Consider the following 21356-nt stretch of genomic DNA (forward strand, 5'->3'; position numbering starts at 1 on the left):
TGCTGGCCTCTAGACTACAAAATCCATGATGCAGCGCAACTGAGCACAATAAGAAAGACTCACACGAACTCTTTGTGCAGCAGACAATTGCACGGTGGCCCTAACTGAAGCAATGCATATTTCTAGAAGCCCACAACTACACGACACAATCCCAGGTTAGCAGAATACCATATTTTGCTCCCATCCCAAGCCCATTTCCGGGTGGGATTTTTGAGATCCCTAAAAATGACTTGAGACATTCACTAGAGGAAGCCAATTAACACATGTCTCTAGAAATCCAAATTTGTTCCATGGTTGGTGGGAGACGAAGCATGGGCTGAGCGTGCCAAGATGATGCTAAACCTCAAAGTAACTCCTGCCTTGCAGATCCTTGCCTCTGCAAGAAGTCCAACAGCTGTACATCACTCAATATTGGTTGTTGTTTAGTCGTTTAGTCGTGTCCGACTCTTCGTTACCCCATGGACCATAGCACGCCAGGCCATGGATCAATCAATGCCTTGTCGTGGCGAAGGGGCTTGAATAACTCAGAGAAGCTATGAGCTATGCCATGCAGGGTCACCCAAGATGGACAGGTCATAGTGGAGAGTTTTGACTAAACGTGATCCACCTGGAGAAGGAACTGGCAAGCCACTCCAGTATCCCTGCCAAGAAAACTCCATGGACAAAGACAACAGGCATCACTCAATATAACTCACCTAAAACAAGGGCAGTGGGAGCTGTTTTTTTTACTAGGATCCCTCGCCAGCAGGTCTTTTAACTCCTCCCCCGTAGTGCAAAAAAAGAGCCATGAGATTCTTAGTAAAAACATCGTCGTCGTCATGTCAGGAATGTTTCGAGAAACCATCATCATAGAATGCCACACACCCAACCAACCTTTTGCTCATCTTCTCAAAGCGGCTGGGGGGGGGGGGGGAGAGAGGACCAAGGGATGTCCTAGGCAAGAGGCCAGGCTGGTTGTTGCTCATGTCGGCAGCACTTGGTTCAGAGGTATCGCCGGCCTTCTTGCAAAAGCTTGCCGTGACCTCAGAAAGTTTGAGGACAAAATAGGGTGGGGGGAGCTGGAAAGAGGAGGAGGAGGACCTCACAGCACCTTGGTTAGAAGTAAACAGTTAACGTGCATTTTACACAAGAGTCCTCAAAATCCATGTGCCATAGAAACGGTGGTTGGTTGGTTGGTTGGTTGGTTTTAAATACCAGAATGCTCCTTAACAACAGTTTAGTACATCTAGGAAAGAGTGGGAACAGCGGGGAATATCCCGATTGTGGAAGAGGTCCACAGCAAGCGACCTCTCTCCCCTCTCGCCTCCCCGCCTTCCCACTAACAGACGTTGCTACGATCAAAATAGAGCAGGGGTTAGCTGGCATGGTGTCCTGCAGCCACTGGTGCACTGCCAACTTCCTGTGATGGGAGTTGTATTTCCACAGTGTTTGCAGGGCACCATGTTGGCGACCCCTGAATTAGAGGGAGGGAGGGAGGGAGGGAGGGAGCGCCGCTCTTGCTCACAAGTCTCTGTTTTTGTTTTTGTTTTTTTGCAACAGGAAAGTCCTTCCTAAAGCATCTGCGATTCCAGCTGAACTGCAGACAAGTGACAAGGACGATCCCTTCCTTTGCAACTTCCGCCCCAGCTTCCTTTTTTTTCACTGGTCTTGCATCTGCTGTTTCATTTTCTGCAGCATCTCTTGCATTCTACGCAACTGTAGGAAGAAAAGAGAGGGAGGGAGAGAGAGAGGTCACGCCGTTTATTTTAAATATTGGCATTCCACTTTTCCAGCAATATTCTTTCCCCGCCTCCCCGCCGCCAGCCAGCCCCACCCCACCCCACCCATTTTCAAGGCAGATTATATTTCTAAATCGCATCATGGGCTTTGTAGTCTCCAGTTGTTGCATAAAGTGGTATAGTACAAGCCCATGAGTCCTAAAAGCAGGAGCATTAGAAAACGGTGTTGCTGAACTTGTGCAGTGGAGTAAGGAATGAGACCTCCAACATCTGACTCTGCATACTTACACTGCCAGTTATGGGAAATTTGCACTTTCAGGCAGCACAAAGGTCCACTCTTATCTAAAGAAACGCCCCATTCTCATTTTGACTGATGGGAACCTGGTGTTTACATTGCTACTGGTGTTTACATTGCTGCTGGTTAAATGCCAGCCTCCTTCAAAAACAGTTGACTTTGGGATTGCACCTATTGGACAGTGCCTGTGACGTCACTGATGACAAAATGACACACACTTATTACCAACACTAATGACTGAGGAAGTTCTGAAGGCTTAATATGAGTGAAGCTTTTTCTTTCCTTCTCTTTTTTTCTTAATATACTTTCCTAAGTATGCAAATATGCTTTGAGTTAATTGATGAGGCAGGGTGCTGGACCAGAAGGCACAAAACTTGATCCTTTTTCAAGATGAGAGTGAACAATGGTAGGGTTGCCATATTTGAAAAAGTAAAAACCAGGACACACGAAAAGTTGTTCAGCTTTTTTTTTAGGAAGACCCCAAAATGCTTGAGCTTTTCTTTAGGGGACCACCAAGATTGTTGAGGGTTTGTTTTTGTTTTTTACAAAATCGCCAAAAAAGTGATTTTTTTCTCTCGATTGGCTTGCCTAATAATAATAATAATAATAATAATAATAATAATAATAATAATAATAATAAATTTATAATTATCATCTGGCTGGGTTTCCCCAGACACTCTGGGCAGCTCCCAACAGAATTAATGATGATGATGATGATGATAAAAACGACAAAACACCAGACATTAAAACTTCCCTAAGATCCAAGATAAAACACCGCCTTTCAGAAATTCGGCCTAACAATGGCAAAGTGCTCCAGCACACAAGAACACACCCCAAAACAGCTCCAAATTCAATAAGAAGATAGCTAGCTTGGGTGATGTCTCAAGAGAGACCAATAGCGAAATGCTTCCTCACCTCTTCATCTTTCATCTTTATCAGCTTCTCCGTTTCTGCATCTGGTGTTGGGAGCGGCAAAATCGGAATGGGGCTCTCTATCCTGTTATCCTGAGTCAGCTTGCTAAAAACATAAGCAGGAGAAAAAGGGAGAGGGAATTAAGCTGGATTTCATTAACTCTCCAATCCAGGAAGTTGCTTTGTGGCAGTCGTGGTGAGTCAAAAGTTCTCAGAAGACACTTTTCTAACAAAATTTCTTTTCCCCACTACCATCCCAGAAAAAAGAATGCCCCCCTGCAACATTTATCCATTCATTCACCAACAATCTTGTGCCTGCCGTTGCTTGGGAGCTCTAAGCACACACACAAAAAATCAGTGCAAAGTTTAAATCAGCGGTTAAAATCAGCGGTTAAAGGTTCAGTCCACCATCTTGATTCAAACTAGTGTCCCATTGTATCTAAACATTGCGGGGGGGGGGTGTGAAGAAAACCTGCTCCATAATTTCAGGAACCGCCATGCAAACTTTGGTTGAAAACAGCGCAGGGTTGAAAGGTTCATTCCACCATATCATGGGCGTACCCAGCACGGGGCAAAGGGGGCAGCTGCCCCCCTAGAAGCAAAAGGGGGGGAATGGTATAAAACAGCTCGCGGTGCGCGCTGTTGTCAAGGCAGTTCACCTTCTCGGTCGGGTACACGATCTTGCCGCAGCGGGCAGGGCCGTCTTAACTATACCAGCTGCCATGGTCCGGCCAGGGCCAGGCACGGTGGGCAGCTAGAGAGCACGGCACGACAGGCAGGGACGCAGCCAGCTGTGCTCCGCCTCGGCCTGCTCGGCTGAAGCGAAACGGCAGCAGCGGCATACATGCAAATGAAGTGCCACGGAGCATTGTGGGGCAGCACTTTCTGTGCTGTGCTTGCTGTGACTTGAAGGAGTGTGGGCTGAAGTTAGCCCACGTCCAGGTCCAGGTTTCTCTCGACGGAGGCAGCTTCGCTGCTGCTGCCTCGTTTTAGTCACCGCTGCCGGTAAAGGAGCGGGCGAGGCAGAAGCGCAAGCACGGGTGGCTCTGTGTGCCGCCTCGGCAACGGCTGGAAACGGCCCCCTCCCCTCTGGGGTGTGTGAACGTTGACCACGCCTCCTGGGGGATCCCAGCCACGTCATCACCAGCCAGCCAATTGGGTGGCTGGGGGGCGTGGCTGGCGTGCCCACACCCCTAGTTTTGATCCTGGGTACACCCGTGCACCATATTGTTTCAAAATGGTGTCCAATTGTGTCCAAACATGGACGGAAACCTGCTCCTTGATTTCAGGCACCGCCATGCAAGATTTAGTTACAGAGAGGTGCCAAAATGCATAGTGAACAAATGAACAAACAGCTTTCCAAAATATTTAGTTGATTTACTCATCCAGCCAACCATCAACTTTAAATCTTAATCTGGTTTAAGAAGATAACAGAAATCACTGGGTTAAAGCTGACCAAAAGTTCAGCGGTAGCATTCTTATCAATTTACAATGGGGTGGAAAGTTCACAGGCTATGAAGGACTTAGTCACAAATTTATTGACAGTTGCACGAATTATTATAGCTAGGAAGTGGAAGGGGCAAACAGAATATCAAATGGAAGAATGGTATAAAGAGGTGTGGGATATAGCTCTGAATGATAAAACCATATGTGTCATTAAGATAAGACAGGGAATATGCAGTAGAAACGATTTTGAGGAGATATGGAGGCTGTTTGTAGAATTTGTCCTGTTAAAACAGAAAGGGGTCAAACCATTGCAAGAGGTGTTGAAATTTTGGGAGGTTGGGTAGTTACAATGGAATGGTCTCAGTGGTGGAGGTAAAGGTAAAGGGGCCCCTGACCATCAGGTCCAGTCGTGTCCGACTCTGGGGTTGCGGCGCTCATCTCGCTCTATAGGCCAAGGGAGCCGGCGTTTGGCCGCAGACAGCTTCCGGGTCATGTGGCCAGCATGACAAAGCTGCTTCTGGAGAACCAGAGCAGTGCATGGAAACGCCGTTTACCTTCCCGCCGGAGCGGTCCCTAATTATCTACTTGCACTTTGATGTGCTTTCTAACTACAGGTGGGCAGGAGCTGGGACCGAGCAATGGGAGCTCACCCCATTGCAGGGATTCAAACTTTCTGATCAGCAAGCCCTAGACTCTGTGGTTTAACCCACAGTGCCACCTGGGTCCCTCTCAGTGGTGGAGTGCACATTTTTATTCTTATTTATGATTATTACTTTGTAAAAAAAAAGTCTCAATCTGAAGCACATGGCTGGTAACAACAAAGAATAAATAAACAAAGAATAAATAAAGATTCTAGTCCTCATGGTCTTAAGTAAAGGGCTGAATTAAATAGAAACAGAGGCTCCACCACTGAGCTATGGCCCTTTCCTGAAATGTTGCATGTCAAATTTTCAGAAGAGAAATCATCACGCTTTCAGAAGACGTTTGCCACACAACAACAACTCTAAGGGCTGATTCACACAGACGCATTCATCCCTTGACAGAGCAGAACCTCAGGGGGACCTGTCACCTGTCATCGTGGGGTGGTTGCTCATGAGGAACAACACCGAACTCCAACCTGGCTTTTAACAGGTTTATTGTGCATACTATGTACAGTGCAGAGCTACAAGATCATGTCCATCTTAGTCACTCGCAGAATCCGGGAGTGCCCCCTTCCGGTTTTGACCCCAACATAAGAACTTGGGCACCCCCAGCCTCCGCCTCCCTTCTTTGCATTTAATGCCTCTGTGCAACTGGGGCGACAGAAGTAGCGCCTCCCTCTCAGAGACCTCTTGGCTGAGGTGGTGCCAGGGCTCATCCTGGAGCCCCCTCTCCGTGGTGCTGATCGCCTCCCTCTCCTCCCCGCTGGAGGTTTAGCTGCTCTCCCAGCTGGACAAGGTGCTGCTGGAAAGAAGGGGCCGAGGCTCCCTGTAACCCGCTCTCCAGTCCTCCTCCTCCCGCGGACCCCGTGGAAGCCCCCTGACAGGACCCTACCTGGTCATGTGTTGGATGCACTGCGCCCGATAGTTCTCGTAGTGAACGTCGCAGGTGACGTCCTTCAGGTCGTGCATGTGCGTTCGGATCAGCATGTTCCGCAGTTTCACAAAGTCACAGTGCGCCTGGTTTTCCACTGAGGAAGCAGCAACAACAGACATCGTTTGGCACACAGCAACAAACAAACAAATCTCAGAATGCACCAGAATCACCCTTTACATTCTAACCGTATTCAGTTATTTCAACACACACACACACACACACACACACACACACACACACACACACACACACCAATTTGTGTGATTGTAAAAGGAACTGTGTTAGAGAATAAACACGGCAAGCACAGCTTGGCCATGGTGGAAGGAAATCCACCGGATAGCTCATTTCCGACACATTCCTCTGACCTGCCTAGGGGAACCCAGGAAAAGAAATATGCAATTTCAAGGGGATGCGGGGGTTTTAATTGCACACGACGTATGTATGCATGTGTGTTTGTGTGTGTGGAGGCTGGTCCATCAGGTTTCCTATTCTTCTTTCTTCTTCTTTGGCGATCACTCGTAGCAAAGATTGTCTTCCATAAACACAGTTTTAACAATGAGTCCGTAAGTGACTGTGGAGGCCAATTCCACAGTGAGGACATTGGTTTCCGGGTGGGAGTTGATCATGGTGTGGATTTGCCAAGTGTGCCTTCCTCTTAGCACGTTTCTCCCTTGCATCCTGACTTCATGAGTCTTCAAAGCCCATGACACCTTTGGTAAAGGCTGTTCTCCAACTGGAGCGCTCGCAAGCCAGTGTTTCCCAGTTGTCAGCGTTTATACTACAGTGGTACCTCTACTTACGAATAACTCTACTTACGAATGTTTCTACTTACGAATGGAGCTCCGTCCGCCATCTTGGATGCGGTTTAGATAGGATTTTTCCTACTTACGAATTTTTAGATAGGGTTGCTTCGACTTACAAATTTTTTCGACTTACAAATGTGCGTTCAGAACGCATTAAATTCGTAAGTAGAGGTACCACTGTACATTTTTTTAGATTTGCCTTGAGAGAGTCTTTAAACCTCTTTTGTTGACCACCAGCATTACACTTTCCATTTTTAAGTTCAGAATAGAGTAGTTGCTTTGGAAGACGATCATCAGGCATCCGCACAACATTCGGGGTTTCTAATTGCCTACAACGTATGTGTGCATGTGTGTTTGTGTGTGTGAAGGCCGGTCCATCAGGGCAGATGAGGCACAAAGGAGCCACTGCCGCCACAGGTCCAACACTGAGCTTCGTATCCTCACAAACTGCTAAGTCTCCAATTAGTCGAGATGGCATTGTTCCACATCCCCTCTGTTAGAGATTGGGAACATACACATGGCCTCGTCAGATTACAGTAAGGCCCAGGGTTATGCTCCAACACTAGCCTGCTAGAGGCCTCTGAAGCAGGGGGTGGGGAAGATCTGGCCCCTCAGGTGTTGTTGGACTACAGTTCCCATCATCTCTCTCTATCATACCTGCCAAGTCCCGGACTGCAGAATCCGGGACCGGCAGCCGCACGACACTTTGCCCATCTATGGGCACAAAAAATGGCCGCCACTGGCTTCAAAAGTCACGTCTACACATGTCCGGAAGTGCGTAGACGCAACTTCCAGTGTAGCTCTGCCCATCTATGGGCACCGAAAATGGCCGCCACCGACACAGGAAGTCGCGTCTACGCACTTTCGGACATGCGTAGATGCAACTTTCGAAGCCGGCGCCGGCCATTTTCGGTGCCCATAGATGGGCAAATCAGGGGAAAAAATGGCCGCCGGCAGGAGAATATAAGGGAGAATAACGGGAGACGAAGTGATACGGGGACCGCCTGGGAAAGGTAAGAAAAAACGGGGGGGTTTCCCGGGGAAAACGGGGTACTTGGCAGCTATGCTCCCTATTGGCCATGGTGGCTGAGAATCATGGTAGCTGGATTCCAACAGCATCTACAGCAGGGCAGTCCACCCTCTCTGACCACGTGGTCACAAGAGTACTTTGACAGAGAACCTGCGGGCCACACACTGATTTTAATTCCCACACCATAAATGAAAGAGTTCGCAATATAGTTAATACTATTTAATATACACAATTAATATATTTAATTGGACGGCTGTGATCTAGAGTACATCAGGTTGGGGGAGATTGTTTTAAAAGCTTTCCCAGCAAGCACATTCTGAGTTATTTGATCATTGGGCTCTCTGAATTCCGTTGATGCTGCTTGCCATTTTAGCATAAGGTGTTATTTATATCATGCTTTTAGCGCTGTGGTTGTTAAGTGCTTGTTGCCGTTACTTGCTTAATTGTTTGCTGGGTTTCGTTAGCTGCTTTGAGTGTCCCCATTGGAGGGGAGGAAAAGCAGAGCATTATTTCATTTATTTATATATATATACCCTGCTCTTCACCACTCCTGGGTCCTAAATCTCCTTGCAAAAACAAAAGCATAGGATATACAAAATTTAGAACATGAATTAAAACACCTGGAGAATAAAACAGCATTTGTGGTGGTGCAAAGGTCTCCTGAAATATAACTGCTTTCACCTGGTGCCTGAAACCTACCCGAGGCAGCAGGTGTTCTAGCTTCCTTCCAACATTGTGGGTGCCCAATGCGCGGGCATGACTGGTAGGAGCCCCGACGCACCCTCCGAAATGGCTCCGTCAGGCCCTCCCACTGCTGCCACAGGTTCCGATGGAGCCTCACCTGCAGTGGGAGGGCCCATCAGAGCTCACTGCAGTCAGAATAGGGTCTGCTAGAGCCAAGGGTGCCATCTTGCCCTCAGGATTGTGGGTGCCCGCCGCCACAACACAGATGTGTGACGTCAGACGCACAAACCGGCACATGCAGGATACTGAGGTCCAGCTCTGAGGGCCTTCTGGCGGTTCCCTCACTGCGAGAAGTGATGTTACAGGGGAACCAGGCAGAGGGCCTTCTCGGTAGTGGCGCCCGCCCTGTGGAACGCCCTCCCATCAAGATGTCAGGGAAATAAACAACTATCTGACTTTTAGAAGACATCTGAAGGCAGCCCTGTTTAGGGGAGTTTTTAATGTTTGAAGCTTTATCATGTTTTTAATATTCTGTTGGGAGCCGCCCAGAGTAGCTGGGAAAACCCAGCCAAATGGGCAGGGTATAAATGATAAATTGTTATATTAATATTATTACATGTGCGTGTGACGTCGCACATCCGTGTTGTGGTGGCCGACGGTGGCTCCTCTTCCTGCTCCTCTCCGCAGTCAGTGAGGCACATTTTTTCTGCGGGGAGGGGCTCAGAGAGACTCTGCCTCCATGTCTGACACACACACACACACACACACACACACACACAGAGGGTGCCTCGCTGGCTGGCTGCAGAGGGCGGGTGCCCCTCAGAAACATCTCCGCTGCCGCCTGCCAGCTTTTCTCATTGACTCTGTGGGTGCCCAGCCCCCACAATTATATTCTTGTGGGTGCCCAATCACCCACAACCCCCTGGAATTGGCTGGAGCCCGCCCAGCTGTGGAACATTGAGGGGGGCCCAAGGAATTATTTTTTTTTGTGGGTGCCCTGCAGAGATGGCACCGTGAGAGGCAGAGAATGTCTGACTTCTAATAGGAGGGAGTTTCATAACACTGGACCCACTACACTGAAAACACAACTCCTCGTTGACATGAGTTCATCATTCTGGTCCATGGGGGACTGCTAATAGCAGAAATCGGAGTAGAATTAAATAATATAAATAACCGAGGCATGGGCTTTCTGCTCTGGGTTGGCACTCGGAGGTAGAATGCCCCTGAACCAGCAGGTTCCATTTAGCGATGAGGGCCAAACAGTTTTTAGGAGACCCAGCCTCCAGGACTCCCATCTCGCTTCCCAGAAACACGGCTCACCTTCCACAATTCCCCAAGGGTACAGCCGCCCTCGTACCCTCTGGCCTTTGGCCTCAACCACCGTGTTGCTGCCGATGACTGCAAAGGGAGCACTTTCCTGGAACGGGAGGAGAGATAATTTCAGGGTTTATTGGACACGGTCAGAAATGGAGACAGAAAGAACCTAGAGATCAGAGCAGTTGGAGAAGACCAGTGGAAGTGAGGGATTCCTCGGTTTCGTTGGCCCAGGGTTCAACAACTCCCATCAGCTCCAACTCCTGACCATGCCAGTTGGGAGTGATGGGCCTGGGAGTCCAATAACATCTGGACGGGCAGATGTGGTCCATAATGCTTTAGATGTTTGCCTGACATGCTGAAGGAGGAAGAGGACCATGTTCACACATCAAATGTGGGTATTTTAGGATAACATTTGTGTCCAAATTCATATTTTGTGATTCAACATATACGGTATTTTTCCGTGCGTGAGACAAGGGTTTTTAAAATTATAAATAAATGTTAAAAAATTGGGGGTTGGCTTATACACTGATAGTGCAGAAGGGGGACGGGCGATTGGTGGCAGCCACGGGCAGGAGATTGTCAGCGGCGATTGGGCGAGTAATTGGTGGCTGTGTCAAGGCCTGCTGGCAATTGGCGGTGGCAATTGGGCGGGCGATTGGCGGCGGCTGGTGGCAAGCGGGAAGACAACTGGTGGCTTCAGTGGGTGAGGCGGGCAATTGGCATTGTTGGCAATCCCCCCCCCCAAAAAAAGCTCAACAACTCTGGGCAATTTCCCCCCATTTCCTTAATTTGTAGTCCCCCAAAATAGGGGTCATCGTATACACGGGGGCGTGTATACACTGAAAAATACAGTACTTAACTAATGCACACTTAACAAATTTTCACGGCCCTCTAGTGGCTATGGTGGAAGTAATGTATTTAGTGTTAACTCTGAAAGTGTATACTCAATTCTGACCAAACTAAGCCTCTTCATGTATATTTTGCTCTAGGAAGTTTAGTTGGCTCAGAATCAAGTATACACTTCCAGAGTTAATATTAAACACATTACTTCTGGTAAATGAGCCACCATAGCTGCTAGAGGGCTGTGAAAATTTGTGTCCCAGGCTTTTTAAGACTCAGCTACCCACATACAGTGGTACCTCCAGTTGCGAACGGGATCCATGCCAGAGGTCCAGCCACATCCCCAGGAATTCACAACCGGAGGGAAACATTTGCACTAAAATGCTGGTGAATTTTCATTACGATTAAATTGCAGACTGGTTTGAAAATGCGGAAAACTTAAGACGGACAAATTGAAAAGCTGAAAGAACACCACATTGTCAGGTTGGCCCATCCCTAACCATGACCAAGTATTATGGGAAATATTTTTGCCCCTTCCTCACCTTCAGCTCTCTGTCTTGTTGTTTGAAGTCCTCGTCTTCGTCAGAATCACACTCAGGAAACTGGTAAACTTTAATTCCAAACTTGTCAATCTCCTCCCTGATCTGCACAGGGATATCCAGGGCAATGGAGAAAAAACAGGAAGAACACTCACATTACAACATAATACTTGGCTGGTGCCATAAAGAGAAGCCTTTAAAGCCGGAGTGGGGAACCTTTTTCAGTCCAAGGGCCACATTCCCTTCGGGGCAATCTTCCAGGGGCCACACACCACTTGCTTTCCACCACATCAGACCAACGAGCCCAGTTTTAGGAAGTGCACCCTGGTCCCTACATCAGAGCATTGTTACAACCGGTTTCTTGCAAGCTGCCTTGAGAATCACGTGACTGAAAGGCAAGGTAGAAAACCAGCCTTCCCCAACCCGGTGCCCTCCCGCTGTTTTGAGCTAAATTCAAGGTGTCACCATTTAGTACAAGAGTCATCAATGCAGTGCCCTCCAAATGTCACAGGCTACAACTGCCATCTTCCCTGACAGTTGGCCATGCTGACTGGGGCTGATGGGAGTTGTAGTATATCTAGAGGGCACCATCCTGGCTACACCTATATTAAGTATGTCAAGTCCTCAAAAAGCTTGGGACCAGTTTACTTGAAGCATTGCCTTACTCCACAAGTGCCCGCTTGACTTCTTCGATCTATAGATCTGACACTTTCACAAGAGCTACACAATGTTGGTTCCACACTTGTAAACCGTCAGTCCTTCAGTGTGGCAGCACCTACTCTGCGGAACTCCCTGCCCATTGACATTAGACAGGCACCCACTCTCTATTATTTTTGGTGACTGTTAAAATGCTGCTTTGTTTAAGCAAGCCTATTTAGGCATGTCATTTTATTGTATATACAGCCGTACCTTGGAAGTCGAACGGAATCCATTCCGGAAGTCCATTTGACTTCCAAAATGTTCAAAAACCAAACCACGGCTTCTGATTGGCTGCAGGAAGCTCCTGCAGCCAATCAGAAGCTGCGGAAGCCCTGTTGGACGTCCGGGTTCCAAAAGAATGTTTGCAAACCGGAAAAATCACTTCCGGGTTTGTGGTGTTCGAGAGCCAAAATGTCCAAGTTCTAGGGCGTTCGGAATCCAAGGCACAACTGTATTTCTTTTCATCTATATTTTGATTTATGTTACTTAAAATAAAATTTAAAAATGTTGATTTTTGTCTGTATTTTATTATCGTAGAATTGTAGAGTTGAAAGGGACACTGCGGGCCATCTAGCCCAGGCATCCCCAACCTTTGGCCCTCCAGATGTTTTGGACAACGATTCCCATCATCCCTGACCCCTGATCCTGTTAGCTAGGGATCATGGGACTTGTAGGCCAAAACATCTGGAGGGCCGCAGGTTGGGGATGCCTGATCTAGTCCAACCCCCTGCAATGCAAGAATTTTTGTTTTTTGGGGGGAGTGGTTTTTTTTTTAGCCTTATCATTTTTATTCTTGTCAAGGGGCAGAGAGATCAAAGGTGCGATCTGGGATGAAGCAGAAAGGCATTGGCGTCAGCAAGAAAGGTGGAGTGGGGCAGGGCAAGGAGAAAGTCTAGCGTGGGCAGAAGGATGTCAGATGGAAAGGCAGAGACTCTGGGGTGAGCAGGGTCACCTGAGCTGGGCAGAGCAGCCGATGGAGGGGGACAGATTGTTCTGTGGGCTTCAAAGGACTGAAGTAACACGGGACTGGTTCATGCCAGCTAGGGGGAAGGTGGGTCCCATTCATGGGTGTAGACAGGGGGGGGCAGGAGGGGGCAGCTGCCCCCCCCCTAGAAGCAAAAAATTATTGTATTTTACAGACCATAACCAATACTTTGCCCCTCCAAAAACTGAAGTGGAAAGGGCTTTGCTTTAGCAAGAGCAGCTCTCCACTTGCTGGGGGCGGGAACACAGCTGTAACAAAAACACATCAAATAAATAAAGCAAAGTGGCTACCAGTACTTAAGCAGTTAAGACAATGGAGTTAAATATCCCTTCAGGCAAGGTCCACCCTATTCACCCTATTGTTATTCAGTGGGAGTTGTTAATGGGCATTCAGGGATCGCATTAACAGTTCTACTGGCGATTTAATGAGGGTGCAGAGGATTCAATTTGACTAAGGTGGCCCTGCAAGGCTAAAAGGAAGTGAATAAGAAGGGGGGGCTGTAGCTTTGATAGACACAGTGATGTTTATAAAAAGCATTGGTGTTCCAGTCTGCCCCTCCTCCTGCATCTGTATACTGTAAATCAGGGGTGGCCACCTCCCAAGAGACTCTGATCTACTCACAGAGTTAAAAACTGGGAGTGATCTACCCCCTTTTGGGGGTTCAGGTCAAACTTGTTGAGCTTCTTTTAGGAGGGAGGGAGGCCCATTTTTGTTTAGGGCTTCAGGTCATAGTTCAGCTTTTTTTAGGGAGGAGGAAAAATTTGGGTGAGCTTTTTTTAGGGGTGCCAGTGATCTAGCAGTGATCTACCACAGACATCCAGTGATCTACTGGTAGATCACAATCTACCTGTTGGACGTGCCTGCTGTAAATCAAGCAGAGAGAAAGCTGCTCACAAGGCTCCTGTACAGGTGTACCGGTATCTTCCTCTTGCTGCAGAGTTCTAGCATCACAGCGTCACCCAGAGGCACCCACAAATGTGAGTTATCCCTCTCTCTATTTCTTCCTTCCTTTCCTCCCTCTTCCATCCTCAATAAAATACTGGGGGGGGGGCAGATAAGCCCCACATAGAAAGCCCATCAACATGGGTGGGGACTCTTTAAAATACAGTATTTACCAGTAATTTCCTTTGGGGGGGGAGGCACCTAGGCCTCTAGGAGTTGGCTGCTATGCCTAGGACAATTCAAGAAAGCAGAATCATGCATATGCTATGGTAATATATCAATAGAATCATGGAATTGTAGTCGGAAGGGACCACAAGGGTCATCTAGTCCAACCCCCTGCAATGCAGGAATTTTTCCCCAATGTGGGGCTTGAACCCACAACATGGTTGAAATATTATGCTGATATGCAGCAACGCCTCGGAGCCATCGAGACTGCGGCCCTGTCTTGCCTCGCCCTCGCCTGCCCTGCCACCCCCTCTCCCCTGCCCGACCCTCCCATCCTCTTGCTGCAGAGTTCCAGCTTCACAGCATCACCCAGAGGCACCCACAAATATGAGGTATCCCTCTCTCTATTATTCCTTCCTTCCCTCCCTCTTCCATCCTTAATAAAATACTGGGGGGGGCAGATAAGCCCCACATAGAAAGCCCATCAAAATGGGGGGGGTGACTCTTTCAAATACGGTATTTACCAGTAATTGGGGGGGGGGAGAGGCACCTAGGCCTCTAGGATTTGGCTGCTATGCCTAGGAGTAGGACAATTCAAGAAAGCAGAATGATGCATATGCTATGGCAATATATCAATAGAATCATAGAATTGTAGTCGGAAGGGACCACAAGGGTCACCTAGTCCAACCCCCTGCAATGCAGGAATTTTTTCCTAAGGTGGGGCTTGAACCCACAACATGGTTGAAATATTATGCTGATATGCAGCAACGCCTCGGAGCCGTCGTGACTGCGGCCGTGCCTTGCCTTGCCCTCGCCCACCCTGTCACCCCCTCTTGCCTGCCCGACCCTCCCGTCCTCTCCAGCCAAGCAGGGTAGCCGCCGCCGTTGCCAGCCCCAGAAGCACAAGGTGGCCGCTGCCGCCACCACGATGTCGTCAGGCCAGCTGGCCCTGTAGCCCCGCCCACGTTCCCACTTTGTGGCCCCGCCCCTGAATGATCATGGCTTGCCCCCCCCCCTAGTTTTGATCCTGGCTACGCCCTTGGTCCCATTACCCCCACACACTCACTCACACACACAAGCCAGTGTCTCTATTGCTCTGAACATCAGTCACAGTTTTGTAAGGGGCAGAGGGGCAGGGGCGGGGAGTGTGGCCAATTTAAGGGCCATGGAATGGAAGACTTTCCTCCCTGGTCTACGGGTTTCTATTCCGGGCCTTCTGCTCAGGGCAGGTGTGTGTGTGTGTAGGTGTGTGTGTGTGTGTGTGTGTGTGTGTGTGTGTGGTGTGTCCATGTATCCATGAAAGAAAGGGCAAACCCAAACCTCCATTGTTCAACACACACAAATGAACACACACACACACACACACACACACACACACACACTTGTTTTAAGTAAGCCGTTTAGAGTCTTCTGTTGACTAGGGTTGCCAGACTCAATAGAGGACAGGACGTCTGTGCCTTTAATTGCCCTGCTCTCTTTTGAGTCTGGAAACCTTAAAGAGAAACCAGCAGACCCTTTGCTTGGAAATTAAACAAAGGGTCTGCTGGTTTCTCTTTAAGGTTTCCAGACTCAAAAGAGAGCAGGGCAATTAAAGGCACAGAAGTCCTGTCCTCTATTGAGTCTGGCAACCCTACTGTTGACTAACAGTATATAAAACATGTTCTATAAATAAACAGTTCCCATCTAACAATAACCAGACCTCCGGCATTTAGCTGTCTGTGGCCTTTTAGAAGTGGGCAGGATGTACTTTAAAGTATTTCTTTTTGCTCTGGGTTTTAATGTACTTGGGACAGCGGGGAGCTTACCTTCCAAGTCCCGGACTGCAGAATCCGGGACCAGCAGCCGTGTAACACCGGAAGTTGCGTCGACGTAACTTCCGGTCTCGCTTTCCCCTTCTATGGGCACCAAAAATGGCCACCGCCGGCTTCAAAAGTAGCTTCTACGCATGACCGGAAGTGCGTCGAGGCAACTTCAGGTGTCGCTCTGCCCATCTATGGGCACCAAAATGGCCGCCGCCGAAACCGGAAGTCGCATCTACGCACTTCCGGTCATGCGTAGATGCGACTTTTGAAGCCGGCGGCAGCCATTTTTTGTGCCCATAGAAGGACAAATCAGGGGAGAAAATAACGGAGAAAAATGGGAGACGAAGTGATACGGGGGACCACCGGGAAAAGGTAAGTAAAAATGGGGGTTTCCCGGGGGAAACGGGAGACTTGGCAGCTATGGCAGGGAGTTGTCTGTTTATCTGGTTGTAAGTTGCTTTGGGTTGCAGCTAACAAAGTCAATAAATGTTGATAGTTATTGTTATTATTTTTTTAATTCCTATCCCGCCCTTCGTCCGAAGGTCACAGGGCAGTTTTCAATATGTACGTTTACACCTAGGTATGTTGGCTGGGGCTGATGGGAGTTGTAGTCCAAAAAACCTAGGGAGATGCCAGGTTGAGGAAGACTGGCATAAATCTTCAGAATGAATGAATGGGCACGACCACTGCTCACCCGCTCTTTTAGCTTCTTGATCTCAGAGGGAATGAGGCAGTCGGCTTTGGCAATAAGGGGAACAATGTTCACTTTTTCATGCAGAGCCTTCATGAACTCCACGTCTACCGGCCTCAGCCTGCAACAAAGAAATGCAGCGTTAGAAGGCAAGTGATCTCTGTTTTTCCCTGAAGGAGCATCTCCACCCCCATCGTTCTGCCCGGACACTGAGGTCCAGCACCTAGAGGGCCTTCTGGTGGTTCCCTCACTGCGAGAAGCAAAGCTACAGGGAACCAGGCAGAGGGCCTTCTCGGTAGTGGCGCCCGCCCTGTGGAATGCCCTCCCATCAGATGTCAGGGAGATAAACAACTACCTGACATTTAGAAAACATCTGAAGGCAGCCCTGTTTAGGGAAGTTTATAATGTGTGACATTTTACCATAATGTATTTTAATCTTTGTTGGAAGCTGCCCAGAGTGGCTGGGGAAACCCAGCTGGATGGGCAGGGTACAAATAAAAAATTACTATTATTATTACCGTATTATTCCCTGCACGCTAGCAAGGGGAACTTTCTGCCCAAAAAAAAAGGACAGGAATTCCTCTTAAAACAAGTCCCTTTTCCTAACGGCTTTGTGGGGGCCTTCCTCTTCAGATCGTAATGCATGCACTTATTGTAAAATGTAGCAATCCAGTCCTGTTGCGTCAGGGAGCCCCTCCTGGTCATTCTGCAGTGTGGAAGGCTTCCAGTCTGCCTTAAAGTCCAGTTCTGATAGCACCAATGCCCTGTGGCTCTTATTGTCTTATATCAGGGGTAGGGAACCTTCATCCCATGGGTCTAATAAGGGCCATCAGGTCTCTCCCATTTGACCCACAAGCCCATTTGGCTCAAGCCACACCCATCTGCCCTTCACCTGATGCCATATTGGATATTCACCCTTACATTTTCCATTACAGTATTACATTTGCACTCCATTGTTCCTCCAAGAAGCTCAATGTGGATTTTACCCTCATAACAGCCCTGAAATGTTGGTTAAGGCCAAGAGAAGGTGTATGGCCCAAGGTCACCCAGTGAGCTTCATGGCTGAATGGGGACTTGAACTCTCGTCTCCAAGGTGATAGTCCAACACCCTAACCATTACGCTACACTGGCTCCAGGGTGTGCGAGGCAGATAAAGGAACAAGCCCATCCCACCTTACCCGTGGCCAAAGGGGGAGATGAAGTAGAGGCAGCAGTGCACTCGGTTGTCCTGGATGTTCTTCCGATTGAGGCCGCTCTCATCCCGGAAGTACTGTTCGAACTGCTGGTCAATGTAATCCGTGATGACCTTCCAACTAGAGCAAGAAGTCACAAGGAAAAGATAGCAATGGGACACCAGTTTAGATGCTACTTGAAAACAGAGGGTAACACACATCAACAGAGGAGAGGTTCCTAAGATCCAGTGTAGAAATCGCTGGACTAAATATTGCCTATCATAGAGAAAGAACATAAAGAATATGCATTCTGTCTGTCAACAACTGCAAGGATATGAATGGCTCAAAACTGGAAAGTTGTGTTACTCCCTCCTTGGAAACAACAGTTTGGGACTGGATCGTAATAGCAAAAATAACTTAACTTATCTAAGAGCGAGAATTGCAGTTCCATATAGAAACAAATTCTGGGAAAACAGATTGCCCCTTAAACAGCGTTGTCAAGAAAATAATTACCTTCCATGAAAGCAAATCCAAGGAGGTTTTGAGTTTTTGCACTAAAATGTAAACATGGGGGTAATGTTACAGGTGTATGTTATTTCTTTCAGCTTTCACAGAGCTGCTGAAAGGGCTACTGAGAAGATATGCAAAGTGCTTTGCTTTGATTACTTAAACCTCTTTTCATATCTTATAGGCCAGTTTGCACTGGTATTGCAAAAGGCATACGAAAAGGGGGGAATGGTCTGTTAGAGAGAAACCAGACATGCCTCATAATTTCCCCAACAGCAGAGGTAACCAAAATGGGGGGGGGGGTTAGGACTCACCACTCAGTGTTGTTCACAGCATCTCCAAACCCTGGCGTGTCGACAATTGTTAACTTCAACTTCACCCCCTTCTCCTCGATGTCCACCGTGTGTTTCACAATCTCTACTGTCTGACTGATTCTTTCTTGATATGCAAAGATGGAAGAAAAAGAACAACGGAGGTTCGTGCCAGATATGTCCCTCCCGTACCTCCAAATCGGCCTCACTATTTATGATTAATTGCCAGGTCTTTCTCTTTCTCCTCTCCTTCCCCAAAATGGGATTTCCCCTGCCTCCCCCAAACAAAAAACAGGGATCCAATGAGGATCCTAGAAATTACAGGTCGATTAGCTTCATGTCTGTCCAGGGAAAACTGGTGGAAAGTGTTGTTAAAGGAAAAAAATAATGAAGCATAAAGAAGAACAAGCCTTGCTGGAGCATAACCAGCATGGCTTCTGCAAAGGAAGAAAGATGTGCTGTTGCACTCAGGTCTGGCTTGATGGCTTCCTATAGGTATCTGATGGCCCACTGGCTTGATCCAGAAGGGCTATTCTAACACTCATAATTGTTCTAGAAGCTTTGAACTCTCAAGGAAACCTGTGCCCCTCCAGTAGTTGTTGGGACTTCAGCTCCCATCATCCTCTGACCATTGATGATGCTGGTTGGAGCTGATGGGAGTTGGAGTCAAACAACCCTTCTTTCGAACATTCCTAGCTTGGCTTTGTAGAATTAGCTCCCATATCATCCATGTGGTTGATGCATCTATATCAGTGGCCTTCAACTTTTTCAGATCCAGGATCTACCTTTCACCAAAGTATGCACTTCTTAATTTTTTACCATATGTTTACCGTATTTTTCCATCTATAAGACACCCATATATATATATATATATATATATATATATATATATAACCCCTATTTGGGGGGATTCAGGTTTAAGAAATTGGGGGGAGATGACCCAGAGTATAAGACACGCCCACTATTTTTTGACATTGTTTTAAAGGGGGGGAACCTACTTATACAGTAACTCATTCCGCGAGTCAATGTGTTTTGTGAAAAATCCGTTTTGTGAATCGCGGTTTCCCATAGGAATGCATTGAAATTTCTTTTTTTGCCCATAGGAACACATTAATTAAATTTCAAAGTGTTCCTATGGGAAACCGCGATTTGCAAGACGATTTTTTTGCAAAACGAATTCGTCTTGCGAGTCACCATCAGATCGCAAGACGCATTCGTCTTGCGAAAAATTCATCCTGCAGGGCATTCGTTTTGCGAGGTACCACTGTACACGGAAAAATAGGGTATATGGCGGTAGTGCTGTTGCTACTCACATTAGATCAGGTCGTGGCCAAGTCATAACCCACCAGTTAAAGATGCTATTATTACTCTGCTCAGTAACAAAGATGCAAATTTCAAGCAAAAGATGCTAGGAAGCAGATCCAAGTTTCTCAAGCCTAGGTTCCACTGTGGCTACAAACCTGTTCCAGGGCTACAGCACTTCAAGCCTCAAGACAAGACACAGAATCCTAGCTGACAGCAATGGCAGGAAACAGCGCCACCTACTGGTCGGAGGTGTTGCCTATCTGATCACGGGCAAATACCTTCGGCATTGAGAAGTTTCCGGTCTTTGTAGAGGTCTGTCAGGAACAAGCTGTTTACCAAAGTAGATTTACCCAGGCCCGACTCTCCTAGAAAGGGACAGGCGCAAATACCAGATTAAAAGAACATCTTGGACAAGAGGTTTTCACGCTAAATTCCAAGGTTATGCATTTGTTACTCTTCAAGAATGGCACCAGGGAGGTAGATTATCGTCCCCCAAGCAGGAAATGTTTCCATGTAGAATGTTCTGTCCTTGGACTGACACAATATCTCATAGCCACAAATCTTAGTTTGTCTTATTCACAATGCTCATATAAAATGCTGTTATTTCGGCAGGGAAAGATTCAAAGGCATTGATTTGGCCAAGGACACATCGAGGGTGACCCCTGAGAGCCTGTAGAAGCAGGCTATACTCAGGCCCCATCTACACTATGCATTTAAAGCAGTATCGTACCATCCTGGCTTCCCCCAAAGAAGCCTGGGAGCTGTTGGTTTCCTAAGGCTGCTAAGAGTGGCGTGGGGTCCCCTGTTCCCCTCCCAGAGCTATAATTCCCAGAGTTCCCTGGGTAGAGGGATTGATTGTTGGACTGGGATTACCTGGAAGACCAACTCCATCCCTACAGACCCTCCTTAGATCAGCAGAGAGGTCTCTCTCTCTTGGTAGTTCAGCTGGGAAGTCTCACCTGCCACCATGAGGGTGAAATCAAAGCCCTTCTTCACAGATTTCCGGTGCACCTGGTTGGGGAGAGTGGCGAACCCCACATACTGCTTTTCGTGGTCCTGCAAGAAGGATAGCAGCAGCTATTGGTCACCTTCTTATTGCTGCTTTTTCAAACATTTAATTAGCTGTTTTGCAGCTCCCCTAATCCAAAAAGGCAGAGAATCAACGTCCTTACCGCAATAAATAAGGAGGTCAATTTGAATTTAATCAATCAATATGGAAAGTTTATTATTATTAATTGTTGCTCTCGTTTACTTTATATGCCACCTGATACCAGGCTTCTAAGCAGTCTACAAGTAAAAAAAAACCAGTTGCGCAAACATGAAAATAAAAAAGCACCCATCATTAAAACAATCCCATGAAAATATTAAAATGTAAGCATCCGTAATTTTAAAAAGGTGCAATGGAACAACCCCATTAAAACAGGAGACTCGGGACAAGAGGTGAAGGATGAAATGAAATGAAACAAGGCTCCAGATTCAGAGGAAGTAAGTCAGCAGATTCCAAATATTGGGGAGACAAGGGTTTCAAAAGCACACGGATGACCTGTGCAGCCAACAGAAGGAGGTGAGTTTGGATCCTCAACAGGTCCATTGTAGCCCAGTTTTGCAGTGGTGGTGG

At 47.6% G+C, this 21356-nt stretch overlaps 1 protein-coding gene across 1 annotated transcript in view; it reads right to left on the reverse strand.

Moving 5' to 3' along the window:
* Positions 1-717: 717 nt before the first annotated feature.
* The window catches only part of SEPTIN5 (septin 5), a 34524-nt gene continuing 13885 nt past the window's right edge, over positions 718-21356 (reverse strand). The window contains exons 3-12 of the mRNA XM_035097954.2: positions 20698-20794; positions 20017-20103; positions 18437-18560; positions 17622-17756; positions 16447-16564; positions 11163-11264; positions 9784-9880; positions 5905-6040; positions 2929-3031; positions 718-1695 (exon numbers count right to left, since the gene is read on the reverse strand). Of these exons, the coding sequence (XP_034953845.1) occupies positions 1639-1695; positions 2929-3031; positions 5905-6040; positions 9784-9880; positions 11163-11264; positions 16447-16564; positions 17622-17756; positions 18437-18560; positions 20017-20103; positions 20698-20794 (1056 nt within the window). The 3' untranslated portion in view covers positions 718-1638. The remainder of the gene's footprint in view (positions 1696-2928; positions 3032-5904; positions 6041-9783; positions 9881-11162; positions 11265-16446; positions 16565-17621; positions 17757-18436; positions 18561-20016; positions 20104-20697; positions 20795-21356) is intronic.

The sequence above is a fragment of the Zootoca vivipara genome, chromosome 17 (assembly GCF_963506605.1).
Source record: "Zootoca vivipara chromosome 17, rZooViv1.1, whole genome shotgun sequence".
NCBI classification, from domain to species: Eukaryota; Metazoa; Chordata; class Lepidosauria; order Squamata; family Lacertidae; genus Zootoca; species Zootoca vivipara.